The sequence below is a fragment of the Amphiura filiformis genome, chromosome 18 (assembly GCF_039555335.1).
Source record: "Amphiura filiformis chromosome 18, Afil_fr2py, whole genome shotgun sequence".
Classification (NCBI taxonomy): Eukaryota; Metazoa; Echinodermata; class Ophiuroidea; order Amphilepidida; family Amphiuridae; genus Amphiura; species Amphiura filiformis.
In genome coordinates this window covers 12,807,746-12,828,503 of record NC_092645.1, presented here as the reverse complement: position 1 = coordinate 12,828,503, position 20,758 = coordinate 12,807,746, and the positions used below count along the sequence as shown (strand labels likewise).

General features: G+C 37.3%; 1 protein-coding gene across 1 annotated transcript in view; it reads left to right on the top strand.

The window, feature by feature from the left end:
• LOC140139876 (sodium- and chloride-dependent neutral and basic amino acid transporter B(0+)-like) overlaps positions 1 to 16,329 on the top strand; it is a 36,330-nt gene extending 20,001 nt beyond the window's left edge. The window contains exons 3-13 of the mRNA XM_072161638.1: positions 962 to 1,093; positions 3,754 to 4,114; positions 5,649 to 5,781; positions 6,967 to 7,101; positions 7,860 to 7,963; positions 10,048 to 10,172; positions 10,575 to 10,687; positions 12,252 to 12,380; positions 13,020 to 13,235; positions 14,070 to 14,234; positions 14,922 to 16,329. Of these exons, the coding sequence (XP_072017739.1) occupies positions 962 to 1,093; positions 3,754 to 4,114; positions 5,649 to 5,781; positions 6,967 to 7,101; positions 7,860 to 7,963; positions 10,048 to 10,172; positions 10,575 to 10,687; positions 12,252 to 12,380; positions 13,020 to 13,235; positions 14,070 to 14,234; positions 14,922 to 15,107 (1,799 nt within the window). The 3' untranslated portion in view covers positions 15,108 to 16,329. The remainder of the gene's footprint in view (positions 1 to 961; positions 1,094 to 3,753; positions 4,115 to 5,648; positions 5,782 to 6,966; positions 7,102 to 7,859; positions 7,964 to 10,047; positions 10,173 to 10,574; positions 10,688 to 12,251; positions 12,381 to 13,019; positions 13,236 to 14,069; positions 14,235 to 14,921) is intronic.
• Positions 16,330 to 20,758: the final 4,429 nt, after the last annotated feature.

Here is a 20,758-nt window from a genome sequence, read left to right as displayed (position 1 = left end):
GGGATACGTGAGTACAATGGTACCACTTTACACATGACTGCCCTTACACATGACTGTAGTGTGGTCACTTATTGATACTCGCCTGTTGTGTAGAGCGTTAATATGATGCCGGATCAGTGACCAATTTAATGGCGGAACCCCTTTATTCGAAACAATGGTACCACTTTTATGAATAGCCTGTCGCAACTTCTAATCGGCATCAAACGAACAAAAGATTATATAATCTATTGCGACTCTATTCTATTTAAAAGCTCTTTGTTCAGGAGTACCTTTGCCTGATCTACTGAAAACGTCAGATATTGAAATGCTCACGGAAATCAGAAGGATCATTCACGACATGTGGAGAGATATCTGTGCTAGAGCAATCGCAGCAGCTGACATGTCTGTTGTTCAGGCAAATATACTTACAAGGGGTACAATACTTTGTATGGTTGACAGTATAATTTGCTCTTATATAATACTATATACTGTTTCATACTAAAAAATACCATTCATAATAATACTATTAATAATAATGATGATAATGATAATAATAATGATGATAATAATGATGATAATAATGATGATAATAATGATGATAATAATGATAATAATAATAACAACAACAACAATAAATAACAACGACGACGACAACAACGACAACAAATACATTTTATATTTCAAGTTGCTAGGAAAAATGATGAACCCGTTTTAATCCCCCATTTTCCCTCTACTGTTTGTTTGTTTGTTTGTTTGTATGCATACCTGAGTGGTTTTTTTTTACTTTACTCCTGTCTTTATTTTTCTTCCTTGAAAGCGGTATATAAACAAACCAAAATAGTTCCATGTTTCATAATTTAAATAAATAATATGTAACCAATTTTGTAGTTATTTAATGTTAATAATCATACTTTACTTTTTCACAATGCACCTTGGTATGTGATTCAATTAATTAATGATTTTATTTATTTATTTATTACAGGTGCTTTTCTTATTCCATATTTTCTTATGTTGGCGCTGGCGGGTCTACCCATCTTTTTCCTGGAGGTTAGTTTTGGCCAGTACTGCAGCGAAGGACCAATCACAGCATGGAGGGCTGTGCCAATGTTTAGAGGTGAGTGAAAAGACTACAGCGGGCTATTCTCTCCCTTTTAAAAGCTTTTCTTGTTTTTTGATAAGTAGGTTATAGTACACCCGAGTATCAACCAACCAGTGCACACCTTACGCCCCTTGATGTGCAAAATGTGGATCTTTTTCTCCAAAATAATCGCTTGCACACAAAAAGTGGACTTCGCCCTCTATATGGACTTTTTGTTGCAGTCTCTTACTCACACTGGCTACGGGCCTGATTATTATTACAAGGAGGCTTATAATAGTATACTTTGAGGGCCGATAAAGAGTTAGAAAATAATCAATGATGGTTTTTTACATTACTAGAAACATGATTAATAAAATTATGGTGATTCCAAGACAGATTTTGATCAAAAACAACACCAAGATATTTAAAAGAGTCTATACTCTTTCGACTGGTTGTCTCTGATCTTGATATCTGTAGACTGTGATTTGAATACAAAACTATTCGACATAGATTTATTTTCTTAATATTTAGGGACTGTCATTACTGGAGTGGGTAAGTTGGAAATCCGATTTTTGGGGAATTTTTTTGAGGGGAATCTGATTTTTTTTTTACTTGAACCATGAGGAGAAAACAAGGGGGAATCAGACAAATTTAAGCGTACGCGGGGGGTCCCAGGGGAAATATTGAAAGGCTCCTTAATGTCAGTTGGGTGGCTTTGAGCCATTTGGCAATTTTATACAAACAAGTGAGATAACATACGGTAGACGATGACTAAAAAAGTTTTAAAACATGAAGATTCGAACCAATAATGTTTTTGCACATAAATCGAAAGGTATGCAACCCATGTGATATCATCGGCACTCGTGACTGGAAAACCAAAAATACACTATATTTCTATGGTTTATTTGGTTAAGAATTTCATGAAGCTGTCACAGTTTGTTGTGAGCACGTAATGTGTGTCGAGTTAGGGTGTTAAACTTATTTGTTGGGTTCTCAACCTTTTTTGAACACAATCTTATGTCAAATTTGCCCGGGCAAATTGCGACGCTTTTGTTATTAAAGCTTATTAAACTGCGAAGTATACTACAAAACTTGAAACAACTTATCCGATTTCAATGATCAGCTCAATCTTAAAGCCATGCATAATAATACGATTCGGTTAACTTTTAATATTGTTATTTTTTGCAAAAAATTATAATGCCACTGTCATAGTCTGTCAGGAAGGTTTAATGGTAATTTTAAGCCGAAATAATAAGGTAAAATGAAAGAAAACCACTTATCATGGCTGCTTAACTGTGGTGTTTTATGGGGGATTATTTTATACGAGTATGTAAAGTCCGACAAGAAAAGAAACTACTCTCTTTGTTTGGACTCTTATTGAATACTTGAATAATAATAATAATGATAAAATATGAATGCAATATTATTAAATTCTACAGTCAATGAATTCACAGTGGCCGAGAGGTATAATAAACATTATAGTCCCAGTACAGGGCCTAAACCTGCTATGAATATTCATACGAAAAATATCAAATGAAAAATGGTATGACATACATAAGTGAAACATCCAAAATGGTATAGGCAGACCTAAAGTGTATAGAAGAAATTACCTTCCATCTTATTTCCATGATGGTTGGGAGATTGTTGAAGAAGTAGAAAAAAGGAAACTTCGTCCACTATTTGGACCCATGCAATTACACTGCTGAGTTAAAATTGAAAAAAAAATCACAGCAAAAAAAAAAAAAAAAAAAAAAAAAAAAAAAAAAAAAAGCAACAAAAAACCCAAACATTTTGAAGCAAATGTCGCCCTACCCAAACTCCCCATGTCCCCTGAAAATCACATGGTGAGCCCTTAGACATCATGAAGATGTGTTAAATACCTTGCTATAAGCACAGATTCTCAATAAGCCTATAATATAATTTTCTTTTTGCAAATTTAGTTAACAATTTGCTTGACCTTCATGACATTTGGGTTAATTTTGGAGCAAAGGTATTAATTTGGGCATTGCAATTTCACACGAGATTGTCACATTTTCCTATTATGTGTTAATACATTTTGACAAATGAAATTAAACGCCCTTCAGTTAGGATGAATTCATCTGATATCTCATCAGACTTGAAGCACTATTTAGAGGTCGATGCAATCCCAAATGAATGGCAAGCTATTGCAGCGACTAGCCATCAACCAAAACGGCATGATGACTACTTCGAAGCATCATTATTACCGTATCGTTAGTGGCGTAGGAGGTGGCGCCCGTGTCAAAAATTCAGAATGGCGCCGGCCTCCCCAATTACTCCTCAGTGAAACATTTGCGCGCGGAACACATGAAAACTTAATTAATAAGTACAATTTTGGTCTTAAAACAGTCTTTCAAATGACTATTTATGTTGAAATACGCGGGAAGCGGGCGAAAATCATGACTTTCACCGCTTGGATTGGGCGCAGAATCGATCTAGTGGGCGCTAAATTGGTCGAATCGGCGCCCAAGACATGCTTAGTCACTTTTATAATAACATTTTGACAACATTTAAACAATGTTGTTGTACTTTTTTTCCTGTAAAATATTTTCACGACATTTAGTGCTAGTGTTGTTAAAACGTTTTAACCAAAGCAAAAAGTTTTTTAACGTTTTAAAAACGTTTATGCGTTTGCTGGATGACTTAATACAGATATTTTTCACCCTTTTAATTTTCAGGTATTGGTTACGGCATGGTGTTAGTCTCATTCTACGTTGGTATCTCTTACAATGTCATCATTATGTACGCCTGCTACTACCTATTTTCATCTTTTACCAGTCAATTACCCTGGGTAGGATGTGGTCGTAGCCACAACACCATATATTGCAGTGACTTGTACAGCGATTGTGTAAACATGGAGTATGGACAAGGTATCATTCTAAACAACGGATCATGCGCAAACTTGACGGCGGGTGATCTAAGTGACGAGGAGTTGATGGATTACAATGTGACAGAGCTCCCCGGTGGAATGTACAATATATCCGACTATACAGATCCATTGTTTTCAGGAAGACAAAGACCAAGTCAGGAGTTCTGGGAGTAAGTCCTTTTGTTTTTATTTCCCACGAAAAATGTAAAGATCCTTGGACAACCCCACTTTTAATAGTAGAACTTGAACGAATTTCCTAATGGAATCTACAATATATCTGACTATACAGATCCATTGTTTTCAGGAAGACAAAGACCAAGTCAGGAGTTCTGGGAGTAAGTGAAAAGCACGTTACTTTTTATTTCACATGAAAAGTGGCCCCATATAAAGATCCTTGGGGAACCCCACTTATGATAGAGCTTGAACGAGCTTCCTAATGGAATCTACATAATGTCTGGCTATTCAGATGCATTTGTTGTGTATAGACAAAGACCAACTCTACAGTTCTGGGAGTAAGTGATCGTGTTTTTTTGGGTTGTTGTTGTAAAAAGTGGTCCACAGTAAAGATTCTGGGGGGGGGGGGGACCCACCACTTATATCAGTAGAACGTGGACAATATTCCAAGTAGAATCTACAATTTGGCTTGATAATTATACAGATCCATTTGCTTCAGTTAGACAAAGACCCAGTCAAGAGTTCTGGGAGTAAGTGATAAGAAAACGCGTGTTTCTTTTTTATTTGCAATAAAAAGTGGTCCCATGTAAAGGTCCTTGGGGAACCCCACTTAAGATAGCACAGTAACAATAATTAATCAATAATGAAATAATGAAATAACTCTTAAATTTGCCATAAAAATGGTCCCAAGTCAAGGAACCCCACTTTTCATAATATAGAAACGAATGATTAATCCAATTTTCTTTTTGGATGAATTTGCCATTATTACAGGAATAGTGTTAACTCCGTCAACATCAATGACATTGGTGGAGTCAAATTGGTCCCAAGTAAAGATCATTGAGAGACCCTACTTATGATATGGTGGTACAGAAACAAATGAGAATCCAACTAGTTCAATTTACTTGATGAATTTGCCCTAATTACAGGAATGGTGTTCTGCGTCAATCCGACAGAATGAATGAGACTGATTGAGTCAAACGTGGTACCAAGTAAAGATCCTTGGGGGACCCCACTTATGATACCGGAAGTACAGAAACGGATGAGCAATCACACTAGTTCAATTTTCTAGATGAATTTGCCATCATTACAGGAATGGGGTCCTGCGTCAATCCCACAGAATGAATGAGACTGATGGAGTCAAACGTGGTCCCAAGTAAAGATCCTTGAGGGACTCCACTTATGTTAGTTCAGAAACGGATGATTAATCCAACTAGTTCAATTTCCTTGATGAATTTGCCCTAATTACAGGAATGGTGTTCTGCGTCAATCCGACAGAATGAGTCAAACGTGGTCCAAAGTAAAGATCCTTGAGGGACTCCACTTATGATAGTTCAGAAACGGATGATTAATCCAACTAGTTCAATTGTGAATTTGCCCTTATTACAGGAATGGTGTTCTGCGTCAATCCGACAGAATGAATGAGACTGATGGAGTCAAACGTGGTCCCAAGTAAAGATCCTTGAGGGACTCCACTTCTGATGACGGATGATTAATCCAACTAGTTCAATTTTGAATTTGCCCTTATTACAGGAATGGTGTTCTACGTCAAGCCGATAACATGAACGAGACTGGTGGAGTAGTGTGGCAGCTAGCTCTATGCCTTCTATTCGCTTGGCTCATCGTCTTCGGGTGTCTCATCAAAGGCATCAAATCATCTGGCAAGGTACCTTTCTTACAGTGCCTCTGATTGGTTGATACAATCATCTGAGCATATTCCTGATCTGAGTAACCTATCAAAATCCCCTTCTGTCCTACCGACTACTCTCCTACCATATCTCCAATTGGCTCAACACATTATTTAAATATCCCTCTTTCATTTCTTTGTAACCAATCAAAACTCACTCACGACCTTAGCAGAGGAATGTAATATTCACGTGCAGAGCAGCTCAATATTTATTTTTACTGTTACAAAATTATTCTGTGTGATGCTTAGGTCAGGGATACTTTCACCGAAAATCGCATGTTTATACGACTTTGCAGCCAAACATTTTTGGTCTAATATATATGTTTTGTTCATCAAACAAGCTATATGATTTCCCATTTTGTGTGCCAACACTTACATATCTTTATTTACTATGATTGTATAGAAATGTGGGATTTAGGGGACTCTTTAATCCATTTTAAGTGATAGCTATTAGCTAATTATGGGCCACAAAAAGGGAGGCATGAAAGTTTTTTCTTCTTCCAATTTTAAGTGTAATTATGTACCTTTATAGAGTTGGGTGAGGGAATTTTGTTGTACTCATTAGTGGGGCGATTTTTTTGATTTTTCAAAAAACTTCGCTGCCCCTCCCCTAGAATCTAATGGTGCACATCTTATAGGGTCCACAACTTATAAGTTCCCCCTAAGTCGAAAATTACTTTACGAAATGTAAAAATATAAGAAGGTATGTATAGCCCTAATTGTTTTACACATGTGGACCAATTTATAGCGTCATACATTCTGTCACAATGGTTAATTGTATAAGTATAAGAAAAGAGACCGTTTTAAAAGTTGCACCTGAGTCCATAGCAGTCAGGTTTCCTTTAACAAATACATGAATTATAGACCTAGCCTACTGTATTGTTTGAGAGTTGACTCCTATGGACTCAAATGGAAGCGCAACTTTTAACACTGTTTAAAACGGTCTCTTTTTTACATAATGAACCATTGTGACTGAACACAATGACGTGTGACGCTATAATTTGGTCCATATGTGTAAAACAAATAAGGCTATACCCTTACCCCTTTACACGTTTGTATTTCGTCAAATATTTTTCGATTTATTTTAAAAAGTATTTAGTGGGAGGGGTGGGAACTTATAACTTGTGGACCCTATAGTATTTATAATCCATTTGACAATTGCAGGTAGTGTACGTCACAGCAACTTTCCCGTATTTGGTGTTAATTATTCTACTTATTCGTGGCGTGACTCTACCAGGGTATCAAGAAGGTATCAAGTTCTACATTACACCAGTATGGTCAACATTGGCAAAACCAAGGGTAAGATTATACAATTTATGTTTTTAGGTCGTCCGAAGGAAAAGACTTTTGGCATCATGAGTGGTCGGCCAAAAAAAATACGCCTGTCAACCAGTCCATCAGTGCGTCAATAATTATGTCGAAACTTTTGGCTACAATTTTGGTATTATTGAACTGTTCAAATCCTGAAACTTAGGTGATAACACAGATCTTGGAATGATTTGTGGGTAATGTTGTGTATAAATTCAGCAACAGAATGGTTTTTGCTGTTCCATTAGTAAAACATATTCCCTCTGTGGAAGACTTTTGTCATACAGGGGTATGGCAGATTTCAAATGGAATAGCCCATTGTAATTGGTTACCGCATACTACCGAATCACATCCATTTATAAACCGTCCGCGTCCCCTATATTATTCTGTCTACAGTCAGAGGGCGACATTACCGTTATTTTCACGGTGAAAAGCCGTTTTTTTTGCATTGATCGCTACTCGCGCTTAGCGAGTCACGTAAAACACCCCACGTGTTAAATAAGGTAAGGACGGTTTATAGTAGTACTGGATATAATGCACTTTGCGTTATACTATGCATTGTGCGTTTTTGCCTTGCTCGCTACTCGCGCTCAGCTCAGCGAGTCGAGTAAAGAACTGCACGTGTTAGCTATATGTAAGGACGGTTTATAGTAACCTGTTACTCGACACTATGCACAAATCACACAAATAAACTTACGTGCTTGTAAGTTTTCATTGAAAAGGTCTATATTTTTATTTCACATTCATAGGTCTGGTTGGATGCTACAACCCAGATTTTCTATTCCCTCAGTGCAGCCTGGGGTGGTCTCCTAACGTTGGCTTCCTATAACAAATTCCATAACAATTGTTACACGTAAGTAGTTATTTTCACTTCTTATCTCGTAATACGAAAAATTCTGATTCAATTAAATAAATTAAAAGAAGTGTGATTCGAAAATTTATATTCATAGATTTAGATCATAGTTCCAATATCTGTGTGTAGATAAAGATCTCACCTAAAATACTTGAAATGAAAAAAAAATGGTTTTAATGTTTAATATGAGTCATTTTAAACCACTAGCACTCCGTATAGTAAGGGCAGTTGCGTATTATACGCGATGGACATCCAAGATATCACTACCCTTAAAGGCTTTAAAACCATATTATATTGAGGAGAAAGCACTCAATATTTTTCAAAATTCTTTTTTTACACGATTATATTGTACTTTATTAAAGCAACATACCCTGCAAAAATCAAAACTCTAGATGCTGTAGTTTTGTCAAAATCCTAGATTTTGAATAAAACGCAGGAACCGTCGTTTTCTACATCTATCTTATACTCAAAAACGTTGCCGAAGCAATATCTAATTGAGAAACAGTACGGTGGCATTGAATGAAAAACACATAAACATATAGACACTATAATCTTACCAAAAAAAAATTAGTTGTTACTTAAAGCTGTTTTGAAAGCTGAAATATTGGTGATGCCTAGAGTGTTTGGTGAGAGATCATTCCATTGAACTATTGTACGTGGCCAAAAACTGAATTTGTAATTGTTGATTCTGGTTCTCATAACTCTGTATTTAGCTGGATGGTATTGCCTAGTGTTGTTATCAACCTGACGTTGGACGTAGTCTGGTTTTGGAATTGCAAGCGATTCATGTTGTATTTTAAACATAGTGGTAAGCCGGGCTTGTTTCCGTCTTTGTTCCAGTGTAGGCCATTGCAATTTATTGAGGATTTGTGTCATGGAGCCCTCTGTTCTGTTGTAGTTCTTTGTGACAAAGCGCGCTGCTCTGTGCTGTATCATCTCAAGACGATGGATATCCGATGATGTAAAAGGGTCCCATACAGCACAGGCATATTCTAGATGAGGTCTTACAAGCATGAAGTATAGCTGTTCCTTTACCTTCTGCGGACATCTCCAAAGATTTCTACGCAAGAACCAGAGAGCTTTGTTTACCTTAGCTATGATGTTGTTAATGTGAATGCTCCATTTTAAATTATGCGAAATGTTTACTCCAAGGTAGGGATGGTGAGAGACATATTCCAGTTCATCATTACACATCGTATATGCACTAATGAGGGGATTTTTCTTGGTTGTGATTCTGAGTGTCTTACATTTAGCTGTATTGAACCGCATTTGGCATTTTCAGCCCAATTACAAAGAAATGTCAAGTCCTTCTGCAGAATATCTGTATCTTGAGATGTGTGAATGACTCTGTATAGAAGACAGTCGTCAGCGAACAATCGTATTTTTGTTAAACTATCGATGTGGTCTGCAATATCATTAATATATAGGAGGAACATTAAAGGGCCCAATACCGTTCCTTGAGGAACTCCTGATTTAACATTTGCTGGGTCCGATGTTTCACCGTCCAACACAACTCTTTGCGTTCTTGTTGTCAACCATTTGTTAATCCATGCCAGGAGGCTGCCGCGCACTCCATAAAAATCTAACTTCTGCAACAGCCTCTGGTGGGGTACAACATCGAATGCTTTCTGGAAATCTAATATTTGGAGGTCAGTTTGGTGCTTTTGGTCTAAGTTGTGAGCAAGATCTTCAATTGTGATCTTCAATTGTTTTATTATTACGATGGAATTATTAGTCGAACACATGTACACGATGTTCATAACACAGTACGTACACGGCGTGCGGGACGGTGATCTACACAACAAAGGATTGTACCATAACACGACCGACGCGACATCGGCGCTGGTAGTAAATTCCCATTTCTTTGCTCTGCCTTAGTTGTTCGGCTCAAAAATAAAAGGGAAAATATCTGACAGTAAAAGCTAACATTTTATAGCAATTTGAAGAAATGCTAATCTATTTTGTATGAAAATGTTATAATATGGCTTTAAGGTAATTTCTTCCATACGGTATGTATTGTTTCAATAGCCCATTTATATCCTCGGCATTAATATTTACCCTTTCCACTGTGGTTCACCTTGCAGAGATTCATTATTCGTGGCGTTGGCGAATTGTGCGACTAGTTTCTTCGCAGGCTTTGCTATCTTCTCAATCGTTGGTTTCATGTCTCATGAGTTGGGGGTGCCTGTGCAGGAGGTTGCTAAAGGCGGTGAGTATAGCACGACGAAACCGGTGTGCCTCGATACAAAGATACACATGAAGTACAATATAGAATGCAGAAATTGCAAAATGTCTATAAGGCAGCCATTGCAAGTAAGACTGTTTTTGCAAAACCCTCGAAATATCTCTGTAAAAAAGCAATGTTATTCATTGACAAAAGAAGATAATGCAAATCCAGCAAGACACAATTAAAAAAAACTATGAAGCAAAACAATCAGTTAACAAAGAAAGGAAACGAAAATAAAACACTATAAAGCATAGATGCAAATCAAAATAATCATGTAAACAAAGAACATGAACAAGTAAATAAAGAATTAATAAAATAAAGCAAAAATTAAAGAAGTAAGCAAATAAATCACAATGACGATTGATTTGTCCTTTTTCTCACCAGGTTTCGGCCTAGCTTTCGTTGCCTACCCAGAAGCAGTTGCCCTGATGCCTGTGTCAACACTATGGGCCATCCTGTTCTTCCTTATGCTCATCACCCTGGGTCTCGACAGTCAGGTATTTCGATCAATCAATCAATCAATCAATGAAATATATCAATCTATATCAATCAATCTACCTCTGTCAATCCGTTTTAAAAGAACTTTTCTATGTTTATGTGGAAGCATGGCAAGTCCTGATTGGACTGACTGCACTATAGCGATATTCATTGTCTAAACAACTTAAGGTGGCTGTGTACTCTCAGACATGCATGTAGTAAAAGTGCAATAACTTTGTAATTATTCGCGCAAAACATATAAAAGTATACATTTTATGAAGGCAAGACATCAATAAATCTTAATATAAATACAGATTTGGGGTAAAAACAACAATTTTGAAGAAAATCACAAAAAGTGAGTTTTTGGCAATATTTGTTAGGTACATCATAACAAAAAACACTCTTTCCAAAATATTTTATTTTGTTTTTAGCTCAATCTTGAGGCTCCATTCCAAAAACGGTTTTTTATTTTTTGATATTGGCCTTATTTTTTGAGATATTGACCATATAAGGCATCAAAATGAATTTTAAAATTCAAAAACGCCTATTTGCACAAAATGATGCCCAAAATCGGAAATAGACCAAAATATAAAAAAATGAGAAAACCGTTTCTTGAGTCGATCATGCTTTTTACGATGATCATATTTGCTTACCTATAGATGCTGTATTTATTGAGTTATCGTGTACCTAAATCGTCATTTTACCGAGAAAATGAACATTGAAATAATGGCCGTTGAAGTTTAAAGTGGTCACATTTTGCACTTTCATCGAATCTCACAGGAGAATGCGACAGTTTTTGTTTTTGAAACTTATATTACATGAACATCGGGTAAATCCACAGCCCCTTGAGAAGTTTGAGCAAAATCCATTCATAACTTGATATTTAAATCGGGGGAAAGAACTTGAAAAAACCCACATTTTATCAGCTGAAACGGAGCCATTTGACCACTAGGTTTTTGTGAAATCAGTGCTTCCGTGGTGTTTCCATAAGATGCGCCGCGCATACAGATAAGCGTCGCGTATGCGTCGCGTATTTGTGCGTTAACAAATTGCGCGATAGGCAACGCGATGAGTTGTTGCGCGCGTGTACCTTGCTGGTACAACAAAGATTTTCTTTCCTTTTCAATTTCAAACACGAGTGGAATAGTGAAATAAAATCCTTAAAATATTGCAGTTGGAGTTTACAAATCTGGATTTTCATTCCTTGTATTTATAAAAAACATAACAAGGTACAAACATATCATAAAAACTCAATTTTGAGAAAGAAACAATGGCTAGAGTACACAGCCGCGTTAACTTGTCTACTTAATGATAGGATTGTCCACAATTTAGTACAAACCTATCCAGCTTATGGTTGGATTGTCTGAATAACTTCTTTATGCTGGATTGTCTAAAAACTCTACTTTATGCTAGGATTTTCTTCTAGATAACTGGTGGAGAAATGTTGATATTTACGACATATTTTTCACACTAGGCTTCAATAATTCATTTCAGTACTCCATACACCTGACGGGACACCTGATAAATCCCTATTAACATGATTAAATACAGCACCTAAATGATATTAATGTTTGAATCGTACAGTTTGCCATCATAGAGACTGTTGTCACTGCTATCATCGATGAGTTTCCACAACTGAGAAAGAAAAAGACATATGTCCTTGGTGTCGTCTGCTGTGTTGGTTATCTGCTTGGCTTCACCTGCGTTACAAGAGTAAGTAGAATGTCCGGGGGGGACTCCCAAAAATAAGATACGTGGGCATGGAATCAAATAATTCGACACCCTTTGGAGACTATAAGAGGCGAATTTGATATCCCTAGCAGGACCAGAAGAGGCTATATAGTGTATACCCACTTGTGAGAGTCCAGGCCAGAATTAATTCAAGTACACCCGCGGTAGAATGCATGAGCTATTCCATTTACACTTTGACATACCCCTGTAGAATATTTAAGAAAAGTCTTCTAGGGGGGGTATGAATTTCAAATGGAATTAGCACATTAAGGAACTCAATTTGAAACTCGCTCTCCCTCTGTGGAAGATTCAGGTTGAATCTTTCTCAAATGGAGCTGCCTAATGTGTTCATTCCACTTCCAAAATCTTCTACAGGGGGAGTGTGGATTTTAAATACAATAGCCCAATGCAAAAGTTCGATTGAATTAAAGTATAGGTCATTAGAATACTTGAATCAGATTGTACCAATCAGCAACATGGTAAGAATGGTGGTAGGGCTTATGTGATTTAACTGCATTTTAATTGGTCACTCACATGAACATATCTCGTAATTGCCCAATCAGAAACGCTGTAAGAAAGACACAAGTTCTCAGGGATTAAATTAGCGTTTGTTTCTTTCAGACTGGTCCATACTGGGCGTCGCTCATTGACAGCTATTCTACCAGCTTCTCGCTGCTCCTATTTGCCATTATGGAGTGTATTGGTCTCAGTTATATTTATGGAGTCAGGAGATTTATGAATGACATCAGGACGATGATTGGTGATCCTTGGGTGGATTTCGTTGGATTCTATTGGTGGCCATTCCTATGGTGTCTTGTAACTCCTGGGTTACTAACTGTGAGTATCAGCATCTTTTCTCAATCACCAAGTTCAATAACCCTCATTTAACAATCATAGCTCAATAATTGTCACCGTCTAGTCACTTTGGCAGCACTGCATAATTCGGCCACTAACTTTGATGGTGGCCACAAGGTTTGGCCACTACAGTGTAGCGGTCTCTAAGTTCAATTGCAGCGGTCACGAAATGCATTAACAAATACTCTCACGAGGAAGCACTCGATCTAATTAGGTCAATAAATATTCTTTGTAGTCGCTGATAGCACGCGAGATACCCCAAGTGCTATCCCGCTAGTCATTATAATAGCTGACTCAACCAGTAATCCAAATGTTTAAGTGCGAAGTACTGCAGTGGTATGCCTATAGCAGCCAAGCAGATAATTAGTCGCGATCAAGAGCTTGTGGCTAAGACTTTGTGGTGGTCGCGAAAGTCATGGCAAAAATATGCACTAGTGCCTTAGTTTTACTTGTCATCCAATGTAGTACAGACTGTTTATCAACAAAGGCGAGGGACTCGTCACTCGTCTATCGATATGCTCGAACGAGCCGCTACACTGTTCAATGGCTTTCCTGTACTATATGAAATGTGGCGGGCGATTAAAAATGCACGTGCCCTTAGCAGACTACGATGCGTACGCACACTGCAGGGCAAAGAACAATGGAAATGGGCATAATGCGCGCGCATACTGCCGGGCAATGACGTCACATGCCAAGTGGTCTATACAATCCCTCCCTCCTCCTAGCCAAAAGCCCACCAAAATTACAGATGGTCCCAAGACATTGTTGACGTTGTTCTCACACTGGTGTATCTTTTTTCGTTTCTTGTTCATATAGTTTGTGATAATCTTCAATTGGGCCAACTGGAGCGAACCATCCTACAATGGGGAATACCCACCATGGGCCCAGGCTATTGGTTGGATGCTTACCATTAGCGTTATTATATGGATACCTGTTGTTATGGTGTTTGAATTTCTTAGATCATCCGGAAGTGCAAAAGAAGTAAGTTACCAGGACCACTGTTCAATGGACCACTATGGACCACTGTGATTCGATATTAGAATTCAAGCCACTGGAGCAACTTATCTTGGAGGAATGTTTGGGCGATGGGCCTCCGAGAGGTAGAAACATAACGTGTAGCTAAATTTATTATGGCGTATTTTGTTACTCAATTTTGGTATGAAATGTTATTTTGTTGCCTGAAATTCAGGCTTGACACGTTAAATCTAGCGAGAGCATTGAGAATATTTTTTGGTAAAATGGTGTAAATATCATGGGCCTGATTTCATAACATACATAATTAAAAGCACCTAGGGACCGTTCACAAACACTTGTTAGGGGGGCCTGATGCAAAACAATTTCATCACGAAACATTTTCGGGCCCCCCCCCCCCTTCACCGACCTCAAAAAATTTCAGGGCCCCCCTTTTTGACATGAAAATTATGGGTCAACCCCATAGAAAAGCATATAAACTCAATTTTCCCAGGAAAATTTGTCATTTTTTCAGGCCCCCTTTAGGTGGGTCAAAAAATTTCAGGCCCCCTTTTGCATCAGGCCCTCCTAACAAGTGTTTGTGAACGGTCCCTTACTTCGAATACATCAAACAAAATAAGCTCCCGTTAAAATCACTATCACAATGGAAAACTGTCGTTTTACTGATGCGTTGTTTCTTCCCTTTCATTATTACAGCGGCTACAGACAATGTCGAAACCCCGCGGTACCTGGGGACCAGCTCTACAAAAATTCCGCGACGAGGCTTGGGAAGTCCATCTTAATCATGGAACAACAATGGGTGGGAACAAAGAGAAGACAGACTCGCATGGTGTGAAATATTCGGCTGACAAGGGAGCAGATAATGCAGCATATACGTCGTAGAAAGTATAATGGATGCTTCCTATAATGAAAGACAGAGATCAAAAAGGCTAGTTCGCGTCTGACGTCAGGGCAAATGCGCATCGTGATTGGTTTATCTCTGTCTTTCATTATACGACATAATATATGTCATTATAAAGACTTCACAAAAGTAACGCAGCCATTGCAAATACGCTAATAGCTTCAGAACTATTATTCGTATTAACAATATTTTAACACAGAAAGAAAGGTAGTTTATGTACTACTCGTATGCTGATTTTGAAACCCATTCGCCCATTTTCAAAGAAAATTTGAAAGTTGCAGTAAATTGCATTGATTTGAATTCAGCGCGTAGATGATTACATCACGGGTTTTACATGCTATGTGCCACAATGCTTCTTTTTAATAACCATTGATCGCTGTAAGTGCAACTTAATTTTGTGTTTTTTCCTATAAAAATACTACTGTGTTATTAATATTGAACGACATTGGACGTGATGGGGTACTTTCTGTGTTAAAATATTGCGAATACGATTGTTTTGAAGGTATGCCTATAACGGCTGCGTTACTTTGGCTTTACATCAAATCACGTTCTAGTTGCGAAAGTTGCCCAAATTTGCATAGAGCTTCCTCTGACATGCGGATTAAAGAATACCTCAGTGATGTTAAACCAGTAGCTCTTCCCTGGTTGTTTATATATCTAATGCTCATCGAGCACGATTCCGTTTTTAAAGCTTAGAGAAAATGAAAAAAGTCTTTCAAAATAATGTATGTTTTTAATATTTTTTTATTGTATGTAAAACATGTTTTTACTATAATACAAAAAAGATGTATATTTATTTCTTTGATGTACAATGTAAAAATAATATTGGTGATATGTACAGTAATGTAGTTTATACAACATGGTGTTTTATAGAAGTGCTATTTTGCTACGTCTTTACTATTTAAATGTAATTGGACTGCTCAGTGCCAAAAATGGGTAAGTGCAATAGCAACCATGTGTAGCTATTGCACATACCCACTTCTGGCACCGAGCAGTCGAATTTTGGCGGGATAGTATGTAAAACAATTGTGCAATGTACTGCCGATGCATAGTTGGTTGTACATACTGTATGTATATGTTATACTATATGTTTGACATATATACCGTATATTGAACATTACTGTTTGGAATTGCGTCCTTGGCATTACTATACCTCTGCCTTAAACACAATATGCATTTTACTTCCCAACTTGAGTTTCGCCTGAAGTTTAATCTGCCGCTGAGGTGACCACAGGAACGGATGGGTAAATGAGTTTGGGTCACATGAAGTTCGGTTTTGAGGTCATTGCTTTTTCGCTGTGGCGCTGCAAGTATGCCGACAAACCGCCATAGTACATATGCGTGTAGGCTCTCCGTGCAATTAATAACTTAACATGCGCGCCTTCTTCGATACTGCGACCTGCGAAATACGCACCAACGTCACTCCCGAACTTGAGGCGAACCAATGTATAGTTCGTACTAAGTGACATTCGTCTGAGGCATTTGGTTATCTAATGTTGCCAGTGTAACACATGCATGAGGTATGCTACAGGTTTGACAAAATGAGTTATTACCATCAATTTGCATAAACAAGGCAGTGAAATATGACATATTGTTTAAGGCACTTCTAACCTAATGACATGTTGAAAGAAAAATGGAATTGATACCTTTTTTTATCTGAAGTCGTAAGAAAAATAATTAGGAAGAGGTTAATTTGACACAATAAACTCTACCTTATGAATGATAAGTTTGTGAACCACACAAGTAGCATTAAAAGAATCAGGAAGGGTTGAGGTGGCGTGTCAAGATTAGCTAAGGCAAACATACATGTGTTTATGAGGTTATTTATGTATCATATGAAGGGAATTGACAGATTTTTCTCCGCCAATGATAAGGTGGTAGACTAGGATATGGTGCTGATAATATATAAAATGAACCAATTAACGAAAAGATTGCTAATGATGGGTATTTTCTGGTATACTTTATTATCTTACCCAAAATGCATTGTAATGAAAGTAGAGTGATATTAATCATCTTCATGAAAATTGGCTCTTCAGAAAATAGAAACACACCCGGTATAGAGGAAGTTCTAAATGATTTGCTATAATTCCAAGCTTACGTCTGGAATTCCTGGAATTATCGGACAATCCCAAAAGCCTTTGCTATTTTACCCTGATGACGTATCATGTCGATGCGCAAATTAAAACTGCGAAAATCAAGATTCGCAGTGACGATGTGCGAATCCAGGATTCGCAGAGGAGTTTGGGAAATTCCTCTTGACAAGTTTAATTCAGATTTCTGATTTTTACCTGAAAATTAGCCAATTAAAAATGAAGTTAACCTGGGGTTCTCTTGATCGTGATTGCATGTATAGTGATGTGGTACCTTTTGATTGAGTACCGAACCCAGGGGTCCCGATGCCGAACATATCATATTTTTGCATTTTACTGAGGTGATTTAAAAGTATACCCATTTAGCAATGTTCAGTTGTCATGTATTGTTGTCACGTGACTTGTATTAACGAGGCTGTCTGTGTGTGAATAAAAATCATTTCAATGGGTAGCCTTTAATTGAAGACCGAATTAAAGACTAGATTGCGTCTGACGTCAGGGCAAAGATGCGGTGTGATTGGTTGCTGACCTGCGCAGTACAGCTTTTTTGGCTTGGAATTGACATGACGTCATACGCAAACTAGTCTTTTTAATTCAGTCTTCAATTATAGACTACACACACAGGATTTAGCACAAGAAGGCTCTATCTACAATAGCTGCCCTATGGACATCTGCATAGTATATTGTAAACACATGACATCTGGCAGCTATTGCAGATGGGGGCCGATATTACATAAACCATCTATATTTTCGAAATGTATATTTTAAACAAATCACTTATTTTTCATTTGTTCATGACCCATTTTGCATCTTTTGTGAAGTATTAGCTAGTAATATTGAAATTGCAAACCTTGTTAAATAACGAAACCATAGAATATTTTAGAATTATACGACTGTTTTATATGGAATTTTAGTAAACTAACAATAAAACAATATTATATAAATATGTGGAGTCTTCTTTCATTGTTTGCAGACGTTGTGTACCACCGTCTACAGCACCGCATATCCTCACAATGAATAATGCAAAAGCTACAAGTTCAAATTTTCATGTCCACAAAATTGAATGCGGCTTTAAACGAATAATTTGTTTGAATAGGGGCAAACAAGTCTTTGAGATAAAGCAAGCGATAAAGACACTAACTAACATCATGTTCACATCCATGATTCCATCGTGTTAGACCTATCCAAATTATGTTCGGCTATTTTTCTTAGTTTTGTTCTCATATCATCAAAAATACAATATTTTGAAAGGAGAAAGTGGCCGTTCTATAGCCAAATCCAGCGCCAATAATCTTATTGGTTAATTTTTAAGCGAATAGAAATAGTATGAAGCATGCCACGAATTATTGCCACCTTGCAGCTCTTTACTGTCCTACTTGTAATGTTACAAAGACATACTGAGAGTAACATATTGGCACCTATAAACACGGGTGCCTACTTCTGTGTTAGTGTAATACGGAGGTAGTGCAAGGTCATCCTTTAACACAGATACTTGTTCACACAGTCCCTTCCCACTGAGCTTAACGCTAAAGTATACCATTGCGAGAGCACACTGACTGATCGCTTAGGGTAGCTCGCTACCACAGAGATTTATCTGTGGTAAATTCTTTGTGTTAATCTTCGTGTTTGTTAATGCAATACTTTTTCAGACGGGCGCTACCTCTAAGCTAAGCCCGTCTAAACAAGCCTTAGTAGACACAAACACAAAGCTACCTCTGAGGTAGCTTAGTGCATGGTGGTGCCCGTCTGAAAACCAAATAGAATGCGGGTTTTTATTATATTTGTTTTAATGTTTATTTTTTATGTGTCAGTACAGGATTTCGGACAAGAATTTTGTGCCAAAATTATCCAATGTTGCAAATGTTGGAATAGTAGACAAATAAAGTCACTACTATAACACTACTATTTTACTCTTTTATTGTTTTCGTGTCCCAAAATTTGCAACAAAAAAATCTGAAACTTATGATCGAATATGAATTTTGAGATTTATTTTCGCCTTTTTGTTAAAAAAAAATAAGAAAGAGATAAAAAATGAATTTCTTGATTTTCAAAGAGGACTACGCGCACGATTTTACTAACGCGTGCGGCAGCTTTGAGACACATGATTTAATTAAACACAAAGAATTTACCACATAGAAATATTTGTGGTAGCGAGTTACCACTAACATGACTAAGCGATCAGTCAGTGTTAGCTCTCGCAATGGTATACTTTAGCGTTAAGCTCAGTGGGAAGGGACTGTGTGGACAAGTATCTATGTTAAAAGATGACCTTGCACTACCTCCGTATTACACTAACACAGAGGTAGGCACCCGTGTGATCATAAAAGAACTATAATATAAATCGCAATCATTACTCCAGTTGGCTTAAATTCTGATACTTTTATATCGATATAATCGCTTAGAACATGTAGAATGGGATTTCCTCCGGGGAAAAATTCTTTGCCTGGTGTTGTACGACTAAATGCAATGTTATTTTATACGGGTCATTTTAGCGCGATTTCCAAAAATATAGCAGTCATTCAATACCCATCTATTACTTTCTTTCATGTTTTGTTCTTGACAGGAAGTTTATATTCGATTACATTACCAGGTTGATTTCCATCGAACACAGCATATCAAGTTCAAAACTATTTAAAAGTTCGTGGATATTTCAACCCGTATTCCAACCTGTATTATAAGAATGGTCAATGAAAATGTTTCCTGGTAATTGAGATTTGTAGATATGCACAAACGACCTTAGGCCAGTCTTTTGTTAAAGTTCTTTCTTACATTCTAAACAACAACACAATTTTGGCGCGCAAATATCGTGGATGTTTTGGACAACCGTTTTAGCTCGTTGGAATAGTTTTTCTAGCCTCTGTATTGAACTGAGCTTCTGGCTTCTGCATATGATTATTGCGATCGATTTATTATGTCAGCTATAGAGGTTATCCACTTTACTCATGCGTGACTTCTAACAAAAGGCGCTGGTTCCCGTAGTATTCATCATTCAAACTAATTCAATGCACGACCTCTGAGTTACCTGCATGACTTTGGCGGGCTATTTTGAAATAGTCATGGTTGCACATGCAGGCACTTCTTTTGAAAGTCCTAAACAAGGTATAGGAGTCGCTGGTAGGATATGCAGCTTATAGAACACGGATAACATCTATTATAATATGACAGTTTCATTATTTCATGTCATTTCCCCCATTTCCAAACATTTCAGGATTCAATCATGTTATAGAAATAAGCTATAAAAACTTTTGTTCAATTCATGACTATGTTCACTTCCTATCATGCCGCCTTTTGAGCATTCTCGCAAACCCGGAACACTTCGAGTCTCGACAGACCTGGACAGACTGATTTTTGAGTTTCGGAATCCATACCAGTTGCAGATGGCGCGAGAGCATTTGTGTCTGTTCAGCAGCTACCTTCTTCAAATTGAGAAAAATGATCTCGTATGTTTTGGTGCAAATTTGTTATCAAATCACAAATAAGGGCATGTTAGGGACAAGTTGACGTTGAGTTTTTGGTACTTATAGCCGAGATACGAATTTGGT